The sequence below is a fragment of the Crinia signifera genome, chromosome 8 (assembly GCF_055691185.1).
Source record: "Crinia signifera chromosome 8, ASM5569118v1, whole genome shotgun sequence".
NCBI classification, from domain to species: Eukaryota; Metazoa; Chordata; class Amphibia; order Anura; family Myobatrachidae; genus Crinia; species Crinia signifera.
This window is the reverse complement of record NC_139224.1, coordinates 15,114,915-15,133,970: the sequence shown is the minus strand read 5'-3', so window position 1 is coordinate 15,133,970 and position 19,056 is coordinate 15,114,915. Positions and strand designations below refer to the sequence as shown.

Below are 19,056 nucleotides of genomic sequence, written 5' to 3'. Positions count from 1 at the left end.
TTGTCGGCTTCATCTACCTTATCGGCGCGGACCAGTTTCTGCTCGCACTGCTCACATTTCTGCTCCAGCTCTTCCCTCTTGGAGACGCAGTCCCGGTACTTGGCCTGTAAGGTGGCGATCCCCTCTTCTATTTCATTCAGAGAAGCTTTGGCCTCATCCAAGATTTTCTGAGTGACTGCTAGATCCTCCTGGGCCTCTCGCAGAGCTTGCTACAGGGAACAGGCAACAACGTCATCACTCATGCACAAAGTAACTGGTATAGCCATGTTCTAACCAGTATATTCCTCTGCCCCCAGTGACTGGTTCCCAGTACAGGGACATCCTCATTCTCAGCCACTGGAGTGGAGACCTTCCAGTACTTACTCGTTTGGGTTCCACACCTCGTGCCACAAAGTGGTATTTGTGCATCGCTCGCACCCACTGACAGATGGAGGTACAGGCCTTTGATACCCGGGAGATCGTCGCTGGCTGGAACTCCTCGTTGTCAATGTACGGCTGGATGGTTTTTATGATTGCGTCTGAGATATTGTCCTGACATTGGGAGGAGGAATCGGTCAGCGGGATAGGAGACGGCCATCCTCTGCACCACTAGGACCGCACAACAGGGAATCTTACCTTGTCAAACTTGAAAAGTCCTTCCAGGAACTTGCCGGGGTCCTGCAGAAGCCCCTTCCCTGGCTCCCAGTAGTCGTCTACTCTGCTCCCAGGTTTGTCTCCAGCTACTTTCTTTGGTTTGATTCCTTTCATTATGCAAACGGCTTCAATCACCAGTTTCACTCCCTCTGGGGGGCGCTGCATTGCCCTGACCTACAGGACGGACAGGAGAGGAGGATGGAACTCATTACTGTCATACCACCATCAGGTGCCCACAGATCTGCCCAGAGTACTGGATCCTAACCCATGTGACCTTACCCACATGGTCGCCAATCTCTCACCCTGCATTGCCTATACAGAAGGGGGGGGGGGGTATGACTCACACTGGCTCCAGCTGTAATACATGCGTCTATACTTCGGCACCAGGCTCACCCACCTCTGTCACATCATTTCTGTTTAAAGATTTAAGACTGGCTAGCGCGGCGTCCAGGGCCGGCAGTGCCTCATCCAGGTCCTTTTGGGCATCTTCTGCAATTTCCTGAGCCTTGCCAGCTTTCTCCGTGGCCTTTGCTTCCTCCACCTGCACCGATGCCCTGGTGGCTTCAGCTACCACCGTGTCTTTCTGAGAGAAGAAGACAATTCTCAGTCCTGAAAGCCACAGTGCCTGGTGCAAAAACTTGTGGGGGGGAGGGGGGGGGGGCGGGATATGGGGCTATAGAACACATGGGGAGAGGGTAAGAGGATAGAGAACACATGGGCATGGGGATGAAGAAATTTCAGGTTGATAGAGAATATATATGTAAATAAGGAATACACAGATGGCAATAGAGAGCAGAAAGACATTGTCGTGAGGAAGAAGCACTACATATACTGTGTCAGGAGTGTATGAGGCACCTCGATCTTCTGCATAGTGGTGACTGTGTCCCGTGCGGCCTCTTCCAGCAGGGGGCGCATTACCTCTAGCTCCTCCTGCATCTTGGCCACATCCTCGGCTGTGTGGAGAAGCTGAGAGGATACGGATTGGATAAGATGTGAGAGAGGTTACAGGATGGGACAATGACAGCGAATGACAACACAGTTGTGACAAACATCACCAAGAGAGACTGGTGATAGGCTGGCACTGGAGTGCGGAGAATAGTGGGACCCCCTTACCTTGTCTAGACCGCTTTTCATCCTGTCCTTGCCAGTTTGGATCTCCAGCAGCTTCTTACCAATCAGACTTGAGTAGATGCCAAGCAGCTCCAGGTAGCTCTTGGGTGTGATGTAATTGTGACGGGAAAGCTCTGCAAGGTACTGCTTGGACTTCAAAGCGACTGACTGGTGCATCTGTACGCACATCTGGATCTGGGGGTGGAGGGGACAATGTCAGCGCATCTGCACGCACATCTGGATATGGAGGACAGTCAGAGAACATGGTCAGTGCATCTGTACGCACATCTGGATCTGGGGGTGGAGGGGACACTGTCAGAGCAACTCTGGTGGACAGTCAGAGAACTTGGTCAGTGCAACTATACGCGCATCTGGGGGTGAAGGGGACACTTTCAGTGCATCTGCACACGCATCTGGATCTGGGGGACAGTCAGGGGACACCGTCAGTGCACCTGCATGCACATCTGGATCTGGGGACAATCAGGGGACACTTGGTGCATCTGCACGTACATCTGGATCTGGGGGACAGCCGGGGGACATTGTCAGTGAATCTGCATGCACATCTGGATCGGGGGGCAGTCAGGGGACACTGTCAGCGCATCTGGATTTGGGGGACACTGTCGGTGCATCTGGATCTGGGGGACAGTAAGGGGACACTGTCGGTGCATCTGCATGCACATCTGGATCTGGGGGCAGTCAGGGGGCACTGTCAGTGAATCTGCATGCACACCTGGATCTGGGGGACAGTCAGAGGACACTGTCAGTGAATCTGCATGCACACCTGGATCTGGGGGACAGTCAGGGGACACTGTCAGTGAATCTGCATGCACACCTGGATCTGGGGGACAGTCAGGAGGCACTGTCAGTGAATCTGCATGCACACCTGGATCTGGGGGACAGTCAGAGGACACTGTCAGTGAATCTGCATGCACATCTGGATCTGGGGGGGCAGTCAGGGGACACTGTCAGCGCATCTGGATTTGGGGGACACTGTCGGTGCATCTGGATCTGGGGGACAGTAAGGGGACACTGTCGGTGCATCTGCATGCACATCTGGATCTGGGGGCAGTCAGGGGACACTGTCAGCGCATCTGGATTTGGGGGACACTGTCGGTGCATCTGGATCTGGGGGACAGTCAGGGGGCACTGTCAGTGAATCTGCATGCACACCTGGATCTGGGGGACAGTCAGGGGACACTGTCAGTGAATCTGCATGCACACCTGGATCTGGGGGACAGTCAGGAGGCACTGTCAGTGAATCTGCATGCACACCTGGATCTGGGGGACAGTCAGAGGACACTGTCAGTGAATCTGCATGCACATCTGGATCTGGGGGGGCAGTCAGGGGACACTGTCAGCGCATCTGGATTTGGGGGACACTGTCGGTGCATCTGGATCTGGGGGACAGTAAGGGGACACTGTCGGTGCATCTGCATGCACATCTGGATCTGGGGGCAGTCAGGGGACACTGTCAGCGCATCTGGATTTGGGGGACACTGTCGGTGCATCTGGATCTGGGGGACAGTCAGGGGGCACTGTCAGTGAATCTGCATGCACACCTGGATCTGGGGGACAGTCAGGGACACTGTCTGTGCATCTGCATGCACACCTGGATCTGGGGGACAGTCAGAGGACACTGTCAGTGTATCTGCATGCACACCTGGATCTGGGGGACAGTCAGGGGGCACTGTCAGTGAATCTGCATGCACACCTGGATCTGGGGGACAGTCAGGGGACACTGTCAGTGAATCTGCATGCACACATGATTCTGGGCTACGGTCAGAGGATGCAGTCAGTAACTGATAGGGTATATAATGCACACATTCCTTCTCGCACACCCACCATGCCTTGGACAACAGACGGCCTGGACTCCAGCTCAGGAATCTCCATCAGGAAGGAGGAGGCTACGGATTGCAAAGCCTCCGCCGGCCACTCATCAAACCAGTCAATCGTGCAGCAGTTCACTAAGGACGGGAACTGGCGGAGACGAGAGCGGAACACCTCCCCTATCGGGCTGTAAGACAGGAACACATATGTGCTGCTGGCAACTAACGAAACACCATCTGCCGGAAGCCCTGTGCGGCGGTGGGACCTACCTCATACATAGCACCATATGGATGTTGCCCCTCACTCGGCGGGTGTAGGCGGCCATTAAGTTGGCTTTGGTCGGCTGTTGCCCCAGGTCTTGTACAACCGGCTTCATGGCGGTGACAATCTGATCCTGCTCATCCAGGCCATACACGTTCGGGACGTCGCCGGAATTCAGGATGTTGTTTATGTCTTCCAGAAATGATTCGTTCTTAATCTTCAGAGACACCGAGAGGGGATGTAGTTATAGGCAATGGTATATAACATGACTCTTTGTATTGCTTAGCCTGAAGTATACCTGCCAACCAATGACTCATGTGTGAGCAGTGTTGGACTGGAGACTGAAAGGCCTACCGGGGTATGGAGGCATAAGGTCCTATGCTTGTGGGGTGTGGCCAGTCAACAGTCCATGGTCTTTCTCCAACATATAATTGGTCATGGTTTGGAACCTGACCCGTAAGGGAGGTGGGGGGGCTCACAAGCAGTGGGAGGAGCATGTACCTGGGTGTCGGTGAAGAGAAAGGTGATGGGCGTGTTCTGTAGGCCGGCTTTCAGCAGGATTCCCTTTATGTCTTCTCGCCACTCTGGTATCCCATAGTTCTTAGACAATTCAATCTGGAAACATTCGTACTCGGTCCTGGAAGATATGGGACATGGGAACCATAAATAATGCCTTAAAACACAGAGTTGGGCCTTTTTTTTCCCCAGGCACATTTCAAGAACTGGTAAGGATGGGGGTCATAGACGGGAGGGGCCAGTCACACTTCGAAATTTAAATGTTGGCTCCACTAATCACCCGTCTATACCCCACTGTAATAAGCCTACAGTGTCCCCTAGTGGGGAAGCAAAGCAGCTTTAGCCCCACAACGGGCCCGTTTCTGAGTAGCCTGCGGCTACACCTTATGCTGTAACATGTTGTATGCTAATGCCGCGGAAAATTTCATTAATACTGAAGCATCCACTTACAGCTGTATTGTTCTGTGTCAGGAATAGATACAAATGGCCGGAGGCTGGTATCTCAATGGTCAGAAGACTGACAGCTGCAACCCAATAAGCAGAATACTGACAGGGGTCTGATAAGAATATTTAACTTCTCCCTATCCCTCTAACTCTATCTACCCAATGCCTAACTTCCCTCCTAACCCTCCTCCCCCCGAAGCCTCTCCCTCCCACGCTAGCCTTTCCCCTGCAGCTTAACCCTACTCCCTCCACAGCCTAACCCTAAACCTCCCCTCCTGCAGCCTAACCCTCTCCTCCCACAGCCTAACCCTATCCTCCCCTGCCACAGCCTAACCCTAACCTCCCATACTACAGCCTAACCCTAAACCTCCCCTCCTGCAGCCTAACCCTCCACCCCCCACAGTCTAACCCTAACCTCCCCTGCCACAGCCTAACCCTAACCTCCCCTCCTACAGCCTAACCCTAACCTCCCACAGCCTAACCCTCCACCCCCCACAGTCTAACCCTAACCTCCCGTCTTGCAGCCTAACCCTAACCTCCCCTTCTACAGCCTAACCCTAACCTCCCTTCTCACAGCCTAACCCTAACCTCCCCTCTCACAGCCTAACCCTAACCTCAACTCTTGCAGCCTATTTTCACCTCTCACAGCCTAACCCTAACCTCTACTCCCACAGCCTAACCCTAACCTCCCCTCCCACAGCCTAACCCTAACCTCCTATCCTGCTGACTAACCCTAACCTCCTCTCCCACAGCCTAACCCTATTCCACTGCCTAATCCTCCTTCCCTCCACAGCCTAGCCCTAACCTCCCCTCCCGCAACCTTACCCTTAACTCCCACAGCCTAACCCTAACCTCCCATACTACAGCCTAACCCTAAACCTCCCCTCCTGCAGCCTAACCCTCTCCTCCCACAGCCTAACCCTAACCTCCCCTGCCACAGCCTAACCCTAACCTCCCATACTACAGCCTAACCCTAACCTCCCACAGCCTAACCCTCCACCCCCCACAGTCTAACCCTAACCTCCCCTCTTGCAGCCTAACCCTAACCTCCCCTTCTACAGCCTAACCCTAACCTCCCTTCTCAAAGCCTAACCCTAACCTCCCCTCTCACAGCCTAACCCTAACCTCCCCTCTTGCAGCCTATTTTCACCTCTCACAGCCTAACCCTAACCTCTACTCCCACAGCCTAACCCTAACCTCCCCTCCCACAGCCTAACCCTAACCTCCTATCCTGCTGACTAACCCTAACCTCCTCTCCCACAGCCTAACCCTATTCCACTGCCTAATCCTCCTTCCCTCCACAGCCTAGCCCTAACCTCCCCTCCCGCAACCTTACCCTTAACTCCCACAGCCTAACCCTAACCTCCCCTCCCACAGACTAACCATAACCTCCCCTCCCGCAGTTTAACTGTAACCTTCCCTCCTGCAGCCTAACCCTAACCTCACCTCCCGCGGCCTAACCCCAACCTCTGCTCCCACAGCCTAACCCTAAGCTTCCCTCCTGCAGCCTAACCCTAACCTCCCCTCTTACAGCCTTACCCTAACATCCCCTCCTGCAGCCTAACCCTAACCTCCCCTCCCGCAGCCTAACCCTAACCTCCCCTCCCGCAGCCTAACTCTAGCCCTCCCCCCGCAGCCTAATCCTAACCTGCCCTCCTGCAGCCTAACCCTAACCCTCCCCCACAGCCTAACCCTAACCTCTGCTCCTGCAGCCTCACCCTAACCTCCCCTCCCGCAGCCTAACCCTAACCTCCTCTACCACAGCCTAACCCTAACCTCCCCTCCTACAGCCTAACCCTAACCTCCCCTCCTACAGCCTAACCCTAACCTTCTCTCCTACAGCCTAACCTCCCCTCCTACAGCCTAACCCTAACCTCCCCTTCTACAGCCTAACCCTAACCTCCCCTCCTACAGCCTAACCCTAACCTCCCCTCCTACAGCCTAACCCTAACCTCCCCTCCTACAGCCTAACCCTAACCTCTTCTCCTACAGCCTAACCCTAACCTCCCCTCCCACAGCCTAACCCTAACCTCCTCTCCTACAGCCTAACCTTAATCTCCCCTCCTGCAGCCTAATCCTAACCTCCCCTCCCGCAGCCTAACCCTAACCTCCCCTCCCACAGCCTAACCCTAACCTCCTCTCCTACAGCCTAACCCTAATCTCCCCTCCCGCAGCCTAACCCTAACCTCCCCTCCTGCAGCCTAACCCTAACCTCCCCTCCTGCAGCCTAACCCTAACCTCCTCTCCTACAGCCTAACCCTAACCTCCCCTCCTACAGCCTAACCCTAACCTCCCCTCCTGCAGCCTAATCCTAACCTCCCCTCCCACAGCCTAACCCTAACCTCCCTTCCCGCAGCCTAACCCTAACCTCCCCTCCCGCAGCCTAACCTCCCCTCCCACAGCCTAACCCTAACCTCCCCTCCCGCAGCCTTACCCTAACCTCCTCTCCCACAGCCTAACCCTAACCTCCCCTCCTGCAGCCTAACCCTAACCTCCTCTCCCACAGCCTAACCGTAACCTCTCCTCCTGCAGCCTAACCCTAACCTCCCCTCCCAGTCTCACCCTAACCTCCTTTCCTACAGCCTAACCCTAATCTCCCCTCCTGCAGCCTAACCCTAACCTCCTCTCCCACAGCCTAACCTCCTCTCCCAAAGCCTAACCCTAACCTCCCCTCTGCAGCCTAACCCTAACCTCCCCTCCCGCAGCCTAACCCTAACATCCCCCTACAGCCTAACCCTAACCTCCCCTCCTGCAGCCTAACCCTAACCTCCCCTATCACAGCCTAACCCTAACCTCCCCTCCCACAGCCTAACCCTAACCTCCCCTCCTGCAGCCTAATCCTAACCTCCCCTCCCACAGCCTAACCCTAACCTCCCTTCCTGCAGCCTAACCCTAACCTCCCCTCCCGCAGCCTAACCCTAACCTCCCCTCCCACAGCCTAACCCTAACCTCCCCTCCTGCAGCCTAACCCTAACCTCCTCTCCCACAGCCTAACCCCCCCTCCTGCAGCCTAACCCTAACCTCCTCTCCCACAGCCTAACCCCCCCTCCTGCAGCCTAACCCTAACCTCCTCTCCCACAGCCTAACCCTAACCTCTCCTCCTGCAGCCTAACCCTAACCTCCCCTCCCAGTCTCACCCTAACCTCCTCTCCTACAGCCTAACCCTAATCTCCCCTCCTGCAGCCTAACCCTAACCTCCCCTCCCACAGCCTAACCCTAACCTCCCCTCCTGCAGCCTAACCCTAACCTCATCTCCTACAGCCTAACCCTAACCTCCCCTCCTGCAGCCTAACCCTAACCTCCCCTCCTACAGCCTAACCCTAACCTCCTCTCCTACAGCCTAACCCTAACCTCCTCTCCTACAGCCTAACCCTAACCTCCCCTCCCACAGCCTAACCCTAACCTCTCCTCCTGCAGCCTAACCCTAACCTCCCCTCCCAGTCTCACCCTAACCTCGTCTCCTACAGCCTAACCCTAACCTCCCCTCCCGCAGCCTAACCCTAACCTCCCCTCCCGCAGCCTAACCCTAACCTCCCCTATTACAGCCTAACCCTAACCTCCTCTCCCACAGCCTAACCCTAACCTCCTCTCCCAAAGCCTAACCCTAACCTCCCCTCTGCAGCCTAACCCTAACCTCCCCTCCCGCAGCCTAACCCTAACCTCCCCTATTACAGCCTAACCCTAACCTCCCCTCCCGCAGCCTAATCCTAACCTCCTCTCCTACAGCCTAACCCTAACCTCCCCTCCCACAGCCTAACCTCACCTCCCCTCCCACAGCCTAACCCTAACCTCCCCTCCCGCAGCCTAACCCTAACCTCCCCTCCTGCAGCCTAACCCTAACCTCCCCTCCTACAGCCTAACCCTAACCTCCTCTCCTACAGCCTAACCCTAACCTCCTCTCCTACAGCCTAACCCTAACCTCCCCTCCCACAGCCTAACCCTAACCTCCCCTCCCGCAGCCTAACCCTAACCTCCCCTCCTACAGTCTAACCCTAACCTCCCCTCCCGCAGCCTAACCCTAACCTCCCCTATTACAGCCTAACACTAACCTCCTCTCCTACAGCCTAACCCTAACCTCCCCTCCCGCAGCCTAACCCTAACCTCCCCTCCCGCAGCCTAACCCTAACCTCCCCTATTACAGCCTAACCCTAACCTCCCCTCCCACAGCCTAACCCTAACCTCCTCTCCTACAGCCTAACCCTCCTCTGTGTCCCATTCTGCTCCGCTTTTCCATGAGCTAACATTCGGGATGCATGAGCGGGCTCAAACAATCAGCCAACTAGGTGCGGCATTGACATTGCGTACAGCCCAGTATATACCGTAATAATACATCCTTAGTAATGGCTCCCAGCTTCCCAGGCTTAGCAGTTACTGTGACACAATCACCTTCTCTTCTAGGGACGTTTATCCATTGTCACGTCATAAACATCATTTACAAAGCAAAACCATGACTTGTAAATGATTGTCCCTTTAAAAACAGTCTGAGATCAGCCACCACAGCACACGTCTGGCGATTCACATCCTGCCTGTAGTGACAGAATTATCACAGCGGGTGTTGTCCTTACATGTGACTGGCGAGTCTGGTGAGCGACTGTCTCCCGCTTCCTCCCACTCCCAAGAGGAGAGCATTGCCAAGTGGTTGGCGCAGGACACGGCTGATGCGGCATACGTGCTGGATGGCATCAAGGAAAAGAACCAGCTTCATCTTCGTTGTATTGATCTGATTATAATCCTCCATGTATTCCTCCATCACGCGAAGGAGCTGAGAAAGAAGCACGGCGTTAACCACATATGTATAGGAAGATAGGATGTTGCCCAATTTCAGTGGGCAAGTTGGAAATCATGGACTCCAGAAGGCGCAGCACCGATATGGTAATGAACGGAGCTGCACGAAAGAGTGGACACTGTTGGGTGGATTAGGGAGCAGATTGAAAACGTCGGGGGAGGGGGCAGTGGTCAGAATTAAGATGTCGCTTACTGGTTTGGTAACAGACCGTAGTTTCGCACCAGCTCTGTGTTTTTCGGGCCTCGGCCTACAAACTAAATGGAAGCAGTTTATCGTCTCCATTTTGTATTTCGATGGAGAAATGCATCCCCAGTTTTCCCGCCTTTCCAAGACCTAGGCTGAGTGCCGACGGCAGAAGGGTGGAAGAGGTGACAGCGCATTGGGCATGCTACATTAACGATCTCCACAGAAACTGACCAGACGAGAGGGAAAGTGACCGTATCCCAGTCAGAAGGTCCAGGACTTTCTCATTACCTTCTGCCGGTCCTCAATAAGCTGATAGGCTTTGACGTCAGATCTGGAGGTCATGAAGTCACCATAGAGTACGGGTTGCTGTGGTATGACTTCCTCAAAGCTGGCCCCCAATTCCTGCATCCTGCCCTTGAGCAGATCATCAAACCAGCCACGGTCTTCCTCGTTTACTAACCGGTCCTGGAACACCCTGCACAATTCGTGGTACCACAGCTTCAAGAGGCAAAACTTGTCCTAGAACAGTCCATGGGAGAAGTGTGAGAGAGAGAGACAGTGTGACAGAGGGCCAGACAGCGATACGGGCACAAGGACTGCAGCGGGTAGAAGAATCGGTTTGAGGAAGTTTACAAGAGGAGACAGAACTTAGAGATCATCACCAGCAAGGTAATGGTGGGCGCTCATACAGTTATTGGGTGACAGCTGCTTAGCTTACAGTAGAGGCTGTACACCGGGGTAAGGGCTGATACCGGCATTAGCACACAGTCACAGAAACACGACTGTACACCGGGGGAAGGGCTAATACCAGCATTAGCGCACAGTCACAGATACATGGCTGTTCACCGGGGGAAGGGCTAATACCGGCATTAGCGCACAGTCACAGATACATGGCTGTTCACCGGGGGAAGGGCTAATACCGGCATTAGCGCACAGTCACATATACATGGCTGTTCACCGGGGGAAGGGCTGATACCGGCATTAGCACACAGTCACAGATGCACAGCTGTTCACCGGGGGAAGGGCTGATACCGGCATTAGCGCACAGTCACAGATACATGGCTGTTCACCGGGGAAAGGGCTAATACCGGCATTAGCGCACAGTCACATATAAATGGCTGTACACCGGGGGAAGGGCTGATACCGGCATTAGCGCATAGTCACAGAAACATGGCTGTACACTGGGGGAAGGGCTGATACCGGCATTAGCGCACAGTTACAGATACATGGCTGTTCACCGGGGAAGGGCTAATACCGGCATTAGCGCACAGTCACATATACATGGCTGTTCACCGGGGGAAGGGCTGATACTGACATTAGCAGACATAGCAATGCTTTACAGATATTAACATTGATGATAATACCTCCATCACAATATAAGTCCCATGTAGGCTACTACCCTGCTGGGACACTCACCTCCATTCTTGCCGACTCAGCCATTAGCATGCCTTGGAATACCTTGGACAGGTCTCGAAGATTGAAGGTGTAGTGAGACTTTGCCGGGGTGGGGAGCAGCTGTGACGTAATTGTGTTGTACACTTTAATTGTAGCATCCACCAGTTGCTCAGTCATGTCCTGGACTGCCGGTGCCCTGGCTGCAAGGAAGGAAGCCGCTGGTGATTGACGCACAGGATAGAGTAAGGGCAGAGGGTACCATTGCTTTGGGCCCCAGAGGCTCAGAGGGCCCCACTATCCTTCACCTAGATCACATCAGCATCAGTGCACAACCATGGGGTAACAGCAAGAGACACTGTATGGCAGGCATGTCCAACTATGGCCCTCCAGCTGTTGTGAAACTAGACATCCCAGCATACCTTGCCATAGTTTAAGCATTCCCTAATAGCAAAACTCTGGCAAGGCATGATGGGACTTGTAGTTTCACAACAGCTGGAGGGCCATAGTTTGGACATGCTTGATGTATGGCATACAGAGAGAGACAGTCTACAAACTGGTGCATCAGACCACCACCATGCAGTGGATAACGTGCAGCAGATTTGACAATTAGAGGTAGCCGTGCGGCATAATGAGAACTAAGGGAACTCGGTGCAGCATAATGAGAGCGGATGGGGGGGACTACGGTGCAGCATAATGAGAGAGTGGGGGGGGGGGGGGGGGGGAACTACGGTGCGGCATATTGAGAACCGAGGGAACTACAGTGCCGTATAATGAGAACTGGGGGAACTACAGTGCAGCATAATGAGAACTGGGGGAACATGGTGCAGCATAATGAGAACTGGTGGAACTACAGTGTGGCATAATGAGAACTGGGGGTAACTGCAGTGTGGCATAAATGAGAACTGGGAGAACTAAAGTGCGGCATAATGAGAACTGGAGGAACTACAGTGCCGTATAATGAGAACTGGTGGAACTACAGTGCCGTATAATGAGAACTGGTGGAACTACAGTGTGGCATAATGAGAACTGGGGGAACTACAGTGCGGCATAATGAGAACTGGGGAACTACAGTGTGGCATAATGAGAACTGGGGGAACTACAGTGCGGCATAATGAGAACCGAGGGAACTACGGTGCTGCATAATGAGAACCGAGGGAACTACGGTGCGGCATAATGAGAACCGAGGGAACTACAGTGCCGTATAATGAGAACTGGGGAAACTACAGTGCGGCATAATGAGAACTGGGGGAACACGGTGCAGCATAATGAGAACTGGTGGAACTACAGTGTGGCATAATGAGAACTGGGGGTAACTGCAGTGTGGCATAAATAAGAACTGGGGGAACTAAAGCGCGGCATAATGAGAACTGGGGGAACTACAGTGCGGCATGATGAGAACTGGGGGAACTACAGTGTGGCATAATGAGAACTGGTGGAACTACAGTGTGGCATAATGAGAACTGGGGGAAACTACAGTGCGGCATAATAAGAACTGGGGAACTTCAGTGCAGCATAATGAGAACTGGGGAAACTACAGTGCGGCATAATGGGAACTGGGGAAACTACAGTGCGGCATAATGAGAACCGGGGGAACTACAGTGCGGCATAATGAGAACCGGGGAACTACAATGCGGCATAATGAGAACTGGGGAACTACAGTGTGGCATAATGAGAACTGGGGAACAACAGTGCGGCATAATGAGAACTGGGAGAACTACAGTGTGGCATAATGAGAACCGTGGGAACTTCAAAGCGCAATAATGAGAACTGAGAACCAATCACAAGGCTCTATCTCTTGCATGTTGTGATTGGTCCTTCTAGTCACACCTCCATCGCCAGCTAACCGCACATCAGTAATATATTTTTTTTAAGGTTTGTGTACAAGATGCTGAGACCATCACATACTGTACATAAACATGTTCAATATGGATTGTACAACCACCTGGCTCATCCAGAATAGTACCCCTCCCCACTTATCCCCTCTCCCTCCGCCAGTCACTCACCCATCCAACTGCCCAGAATGGTGGAGAAGATTCTGCCCTTGCTGCTGTCTTCCATCTCAGTAAAGGACAAGTAGTTAAAGTGACGAGTGAGCCGAGGCGACACTGGATTCCTGCCCCCTCCAGGGGGTCCCATGGTGCACAGGAAATTAATATCCACTAATTGCTTGAAGACCCCTGTCATAGAGAGAGACCAGCATTAACGTGAAATTGGGAGGTCGAGACCCAAGCAACCGCTGAGGTTGGTGGAAACTATTTACCGGTCTGTTGTTTCTTACTGTGCATCACCTACAGAACACGTAGGATTGGGGTCACCCTAATTACCATCATAACCCTGTTATACCCCTTTTCCACTGCCGCAATAACCCAAGAAGCAATTTACCGGGACTAACTGGGATGCAGATCAGTGGAAAGGAGTCCCGGAATAATAGACCAGGGAGCGGCATAGGTAACCGTGCAGTGTAAATGGGTGACCCGTGTAAGTCTATGGAAAGCCAACTCACCAGTACTTGGAGATGATGTCATCACCAAGTGCCGGCAGATGGAAGACACGTCCCTAACCTGGGCCTAGTCTGCATCGTAAACTGGGTTTCAAACCCCTGTGAGACGGGTTTTGTTGCAAAAAAGTGTATTCATTACAGGGAGCAAAAAGACCACTATAAAGTATTATAGTCTTATAAAACCGTGGAAATATTATATTATATATTTTTACATAAATCATGTTGAATTTTTATTTTTCCCCACACTGGCATGAATTATTCCTTACTCTACCCAGTGTTATGCGATTACTGTGGCAACCACAGTTACATGATGCAGTGAGCATTTGGAATGCCACTCTGAGCTGTCTGCACAGTAAACTCCTCCCCTTCAATCATCACATGGCATTCTGAGAGTGGGTATGGATCATTAGGTCACCAGCATTATGGTCAACATCATTAGGTCGACATGCATTTAGGTCGATATGAGTTAAGGTCGACAAGACTTTAGGTCGACAGGGTCATTAGGCCGACATGGGTAAGGTCGACACTGAAAAATTCGACATCCCCCCCCCCCCCCCCCCGGAATGTCAACATAAACACTAAAACGTAGCACCGCGTCCCCTCGTATGGCTCGCTGCGTTCGCCATGCTTCGAGCACGGTGCCTTGCTATGCTCGGCACACTATTTTATTCTCCTACCACGCCCTAGTGGATGATAGGGCATGAAATACCGCCTGTCGGCACATTTTGGTTAAAAAAACCTGTAAGAAACCCCATGTCGACATAATGACCCTGTCAACCTAACCCATGGTGTCAACCGAATGCTTGTCGACCATCATGCTGGTGACCCAATGACTGTATCCCCTGAGAGTCTGAGTCAGTGGGACTGGCAGCAATACACGGCTGCCTGGAGAGATTTTGAAAAGGACATAATGATTTGTTGGAGGACAGCTAAGATAATGCCTTCTATATAAAACGGTTGTATTAATCCTTATTTCAAATATGTTGTGCGTTTATTTAAATGGATCCCAACTCCAGTACTCAGGGACCTCTAACAGCGCATGTTTTCCAGGTTAGCGAGTTGGTGCACAGGTGTATTCCTTACTGTCTGGTACATTGTAAAGGATACGCAGGTAATGCGTTACTCTATTTAGGGGCTGCATGCTCAGGTGTCAACATCGACATCCCATATTTTTTAAAATAGATGTTGACCTTTCCACTTGTCGACATTTTGTTTGTGTCTACCTTTTTGTGTTGACTGTATATCCAGAGGCTTTCGAACCCTAGTGCATACCTATCTGCTTGCGGTCATACCATCCCCCATGGTCCATCCACTGTCTCAGCAGCTCAATCGGGGGCTGCGCACCGTATGTCTCCAGTGCCGGCATGTTCATGTCATCGATGAAAAAGATGAAGTAGCGTCCAAGGGGAGGTCCAAACACCCCCTTCCTCCTGTAAGTACATAGATGTCACATGAGTGTCTGACCTTACTGCGCCAGGCTATAGGAGTGTGAGCTCTGCGGACAATATCAATGCTTCAAACGCTGAGGACATCATAACTGTGTAAGACCTACTGCAGGCTGCGCAACATTGTACGATTGCTCACTGCATGCTGCCATATTTCTGTGATGTGACACATATGCACAGTGCCATATATGCTCTAGAGCCTGACACGGTTTTGCCTTCTGTACTGTAACAAATAACTGTGATCGAAGCTACCGTCATTTTATCGTAGTGCAGTTATACAAGTGATGTCTGTAAATTCTGGTTTATGTTCTATAACTTCTGTGCGTATATGTAAAGGAAGGTATATTTACTAACAGAGTGCACTATCATTTATGGGCTGGGCCTGAGTAGCACAGGGTGACTGTTCCCCTATAAGGCTGAGACGACCTGCTGGGAGGGGACCAGGGGATGGTCTCCTCGTCAGCTGGTTCCTGGGCCTGAGACATTCGACTCAGCTCGGGGGCAATCGGGGATTGCGAGTAGTCCGACACTGTGAGCGGTCTGTCAGGGATGTGGAGTTTAAGACCTCATTTAGGTCTGTCCTTGGGAGACAAGATGAGCAGTCAAATGCATGTCAATGATTGGATGGGGATCAGCTTCTCCCAGCCATATTACACGCCGGTGCAGATAGCGGATGAGCACCAGCCACCCGTGATTGGTTGTTTGAGGATGCTCCTCCCATACCGATTGGTGCTTCCTTTCTCATCTGGCCTTATAATGTACTATTGGTTTTTTTAGGCTAATCTGTTTACATTGTGGAGATGGGGATTTGTATGAGATGGATCTCGGAAGTGTCTGTAATGGGTGCCTGGTGCAAACCAATGTAATACAGGGTACTTGTGTACTAGCACGGCGCCCACGATATTTGGTCACACACCATATAATCGCATCGCATCGCATGCTATACACCCGATGCAATTTAAAATTGTATAAGCACCCTAATGGGGGCTTACAATGTTAAATGCACCCCCACGTCACCTCCACTATGAACGTGAACCCGGAGCGTGGCGAGTGCAGCGAGGGGCAGCGGTACGCGTCCTACGACCTTTTCATACCCCCACTATCCACGTCGGCGTGGAGTTGATTTTATATAGTGTGGCGAGTGCACGCGTATTACTTTACATGTATTCCGCACCCCTTCGCCATGCTTCGGGCTCGGTGTCTCGCTGCGCTTGCTACACTATATAAAATCAACTCCAAGCCGACGTGGATAGTGGGGGTATGAAAAGGTCGTAGGACGCGTACCGCTGCCCCTTGCTGCGCTCGCCACGCTTCGGGTTCACGTTCATAGTGGGGGGTGGCGTGGGGGTGCATTTAACATTGTAAGCCCCCATTAGGGTGCTTATACAATTTAAAATCGCATCGCATTGTATGGCATTGTATGCCATATACAATGCTATACAATTTTAACATTGTATGACATCGGGGACATCTCGTCGCATCGCATACCATCGCATACCATCGCAGGCCTTATGGTCTGCGATGCGATGGGCACCGTGATAGTACACAAGTACCTAATACAGTACTAATGCTGATCGGAACGCATCTTGTGGTCACTGCCACACTGCGTATTGGAGCAATTGTGCCGCCTTTCCTAGGTACATTGATCACCCAAGCTCCCCGTTCCTTCAGCCGTTTCGGGCTCCTTGCCTTTTGTCCAGTTTGCTGTCTATGAGGTCTTGTGTTTGATTGGCCGATGTCCGAGCAGAAAACATAAGGAAGTGACTTATGTATTCCTGGGGCATGTTGTTCAGCAGCTTGTCGGAGATGGTCAGAGTCTTCCCTGTGCCCGTGGGACCCACACACAGAACCTGCAGGAGAGAGACAAGGACGTCATGTAGCAATATACAGACTAATGCAACTGGGTGGGGTGCGACGAGTCCTCCACCCAGCGTCTCCCTGCTTCACCCAACGTCAACCTCCTCCACCCAACATCAACCTCCTCCACCCAACATCACCCTCCACCACCCGACGTCTTCCTCCTCCACCAAACGTCTTGATCCTCCATCCAAATATCTCTCTCCTCTACCCAACGTCACCCTCCACCACCCAACGTATCCCTCCTCTACCACCTCTTCCTGCTACTTTCATTGCATACAGTAGTGTGATAATCCAATATTGTTACTCTGCTGTATGTCATTTTCTATACATATATACAGTATATATACAGTGTATATATCTATATATATATATATATATATATATAGATATAGAAAAACAGAGTGCGCCCCTGGTATGTAGTTCCACCACCAAATGAGAAGAACCATAGTGACAATATACAAATCACTTTTCAACAGGTTTAATACAATTTTTTTCTCATAAAATGCAATATAAAAGCACTTTTTTCATCTGTAAGGAGTCAATGATTCGGTTCAACAAGTACAAGGAAACAACCCAACGCGTTTCGTCGAAAACAACTTAATCAGGGTTAACATTCCAAACTGCAGTCTATGTCTCCACCTGCTGAAGCGTTTTGAGGTTATTGCCTGTGTTTGTTCGGAAGATTCCCCTCCGAACTTGTGATTTTAAGGACATTTGTGGAAATCGATGCAGGTACGCATCTATCCATTAGGATCTCCAAGGGATCCAATTTTATTAATTGCACACCTTCCCTGAAAGGTCGACATCTGGAGTTCTCAATAGTACTCATGGTCCTTGTACCTATGGAATGTTACCCCTGATGAAGTCGTTTTCGACAAAATGCGTTGGGTTGTTTCCTTGTACTTGTTGAATCGAATCATTGACTCCTTACAGATGAAAAAAGTGCTTTTATATTGTATTTTATGAGAAAAAAATTGTATTAAACCTGTTGAAAAGTGATTTGTACATTGTCACTACGGTTCTTCTCATTTGGTGGTGGAACTACATACCAGGGGCGCACTCTGTTTTTCTATATCCATTCTTTTCCCCATATCCCCCACTAACAGGGGGGACTAACGGGGTTGCTGCCCAGCTAATATCCCTATAGCGCATTGAAGGGGTACCTCTTTTTTGTGTAATATATATATATATATATATATATATACACACACACACAAACTCACCCTCCTTTAGAAAGAGAAGCAGAAGAACCAGCATTGGATTTTGACTTGGAGTACTGGTTCTTCTGCTTCTCTTTCTAAAGGAGGGTGAGTGTGTATTTATCAATTATTTATGTCTGTGCACCACTAAAGGACTCATCTACACGATTTGAAATAACGGCGTGTGGGAGAGAAAGAGGGATGGAGAGGGAGAGAGAGAGCGATGGGAAGAGAGAGAGAGAGAGGCAGCACTCGGAGTCAATGAAAACGTGATAACCGTGAATCAATTTATTGGCAATGTTTTGTGGTATGTGCCCCTTTGTCAAGCCTATACCCACTGGTGTAATAGGGAATACCCAGACAAACGTCATTATATAGTCACAGACTTACCGGTTTCTTATTGGCCAGCAGCATCCCCAGGAGATGGGACATCCGCACAGTATCCAGCGTGGGAACAATGATATCGGCGTAGCTGGTGTCAGGTGCTATAGTGTAGGATACAGACGACTCCATCCAGCTCACCCAGCGTACCTGGAACACATGGATGTAGGCATGTGTAACACAGTATAATACTACAGGGCAGGTATCTGGCCAGGCACAGCTGTCTCTCACCTTCCTCTTCGTATCTTCCTCATCATCCTCGACAGCACTGCTTATTCCTGCATCATCCAGCATGTAGTCATAGACCAAACCTTCCTCTGGGAACAGCATCGCCACCTAGAGGAAAGGTTATGCAGAGAGTAAGCTGCAGGAGGTGCAAGGTGCAGAATCAGCTGCAAGTTACACAGAGAGTCAGCTGCAGGAGGTGCAAGGTGCGGAATCAGCTGCAAGTTACACAGAGAGTCAGCTGCAGGCGGTGCAAGGTGCAGAATCAGCTGCAAGTTACACAGAGAA

The 19,056-nt window shown here is 51.5% G+C and overlaps 1 protein-coding gene across 3 annotated transcripts in view; it reads right to left on the bottom strand.

The window, feature by feature from the left end:
- Positions 1–19,056, bottom strand: part of DNAH1 (dynein axonemal heavy chain 1) — a 90,854-nt gene that overhangs the window by 11,034 nt on the left and 60,764 nt on the right. For 2 of the 3 annotated variants that reach the window (XM_083155799.1, XM_083155800.1), the window contains exons 41-56: positions 18,553–18,879; positions 16,793–16,953; positions 14,931–15,088; positions 13,162–13,335; positions 11,180–11,358; positions 10,052–10,282; positions 9,357–9,553; positions 4,333–4,468; positions 3,840–4,048; positions 3,586–3,757; positions 1,747–1,938; positions 1,489–1,599; positions 1,031–1,216; positions 616–807; positions 364–531; positions 18–209 (exon numbers count right to left, since the gene is read on the bottom strand). In XM_083155799.1, the coding sequence (XP_083011925.1) occupies positions 18–209; positions 364–531; positions 616–807; positions 1,031–1,216; positions 1,489–1,599; positions 1,747–1,938; positions 3,586–3,757; positions 3,840–4,048; positions 4,333–4,468; positions 9,357–9,553; positions 10,052–10,282; positions 11,180–11,358; positions 13,162–13,335; positions 14,931–15,088; positions 16,793–16,953; positions 18,553–18,879 (2,985 nt within the window). The remainder of the gene's footprint in view (positions 1–17; positions 210–363; positions 532–615; positions 808–1,030; positions 1,217–1,488; positions 1,600–1,746; positions 1,939–3,585; positions 3,758–3,839; positions 4,049–4,332; positions 4,469–9,356; positions 9,554–10,051; positions 10,283–11,179; positions 11,359–13,161; positions 13,336–14,930; positions 15,089–16,792; positions 16,954–18,552; positions 18,880–19,056) is intronic. The other variant, XM_083155801.1, reaches the window with a different exon arrangement.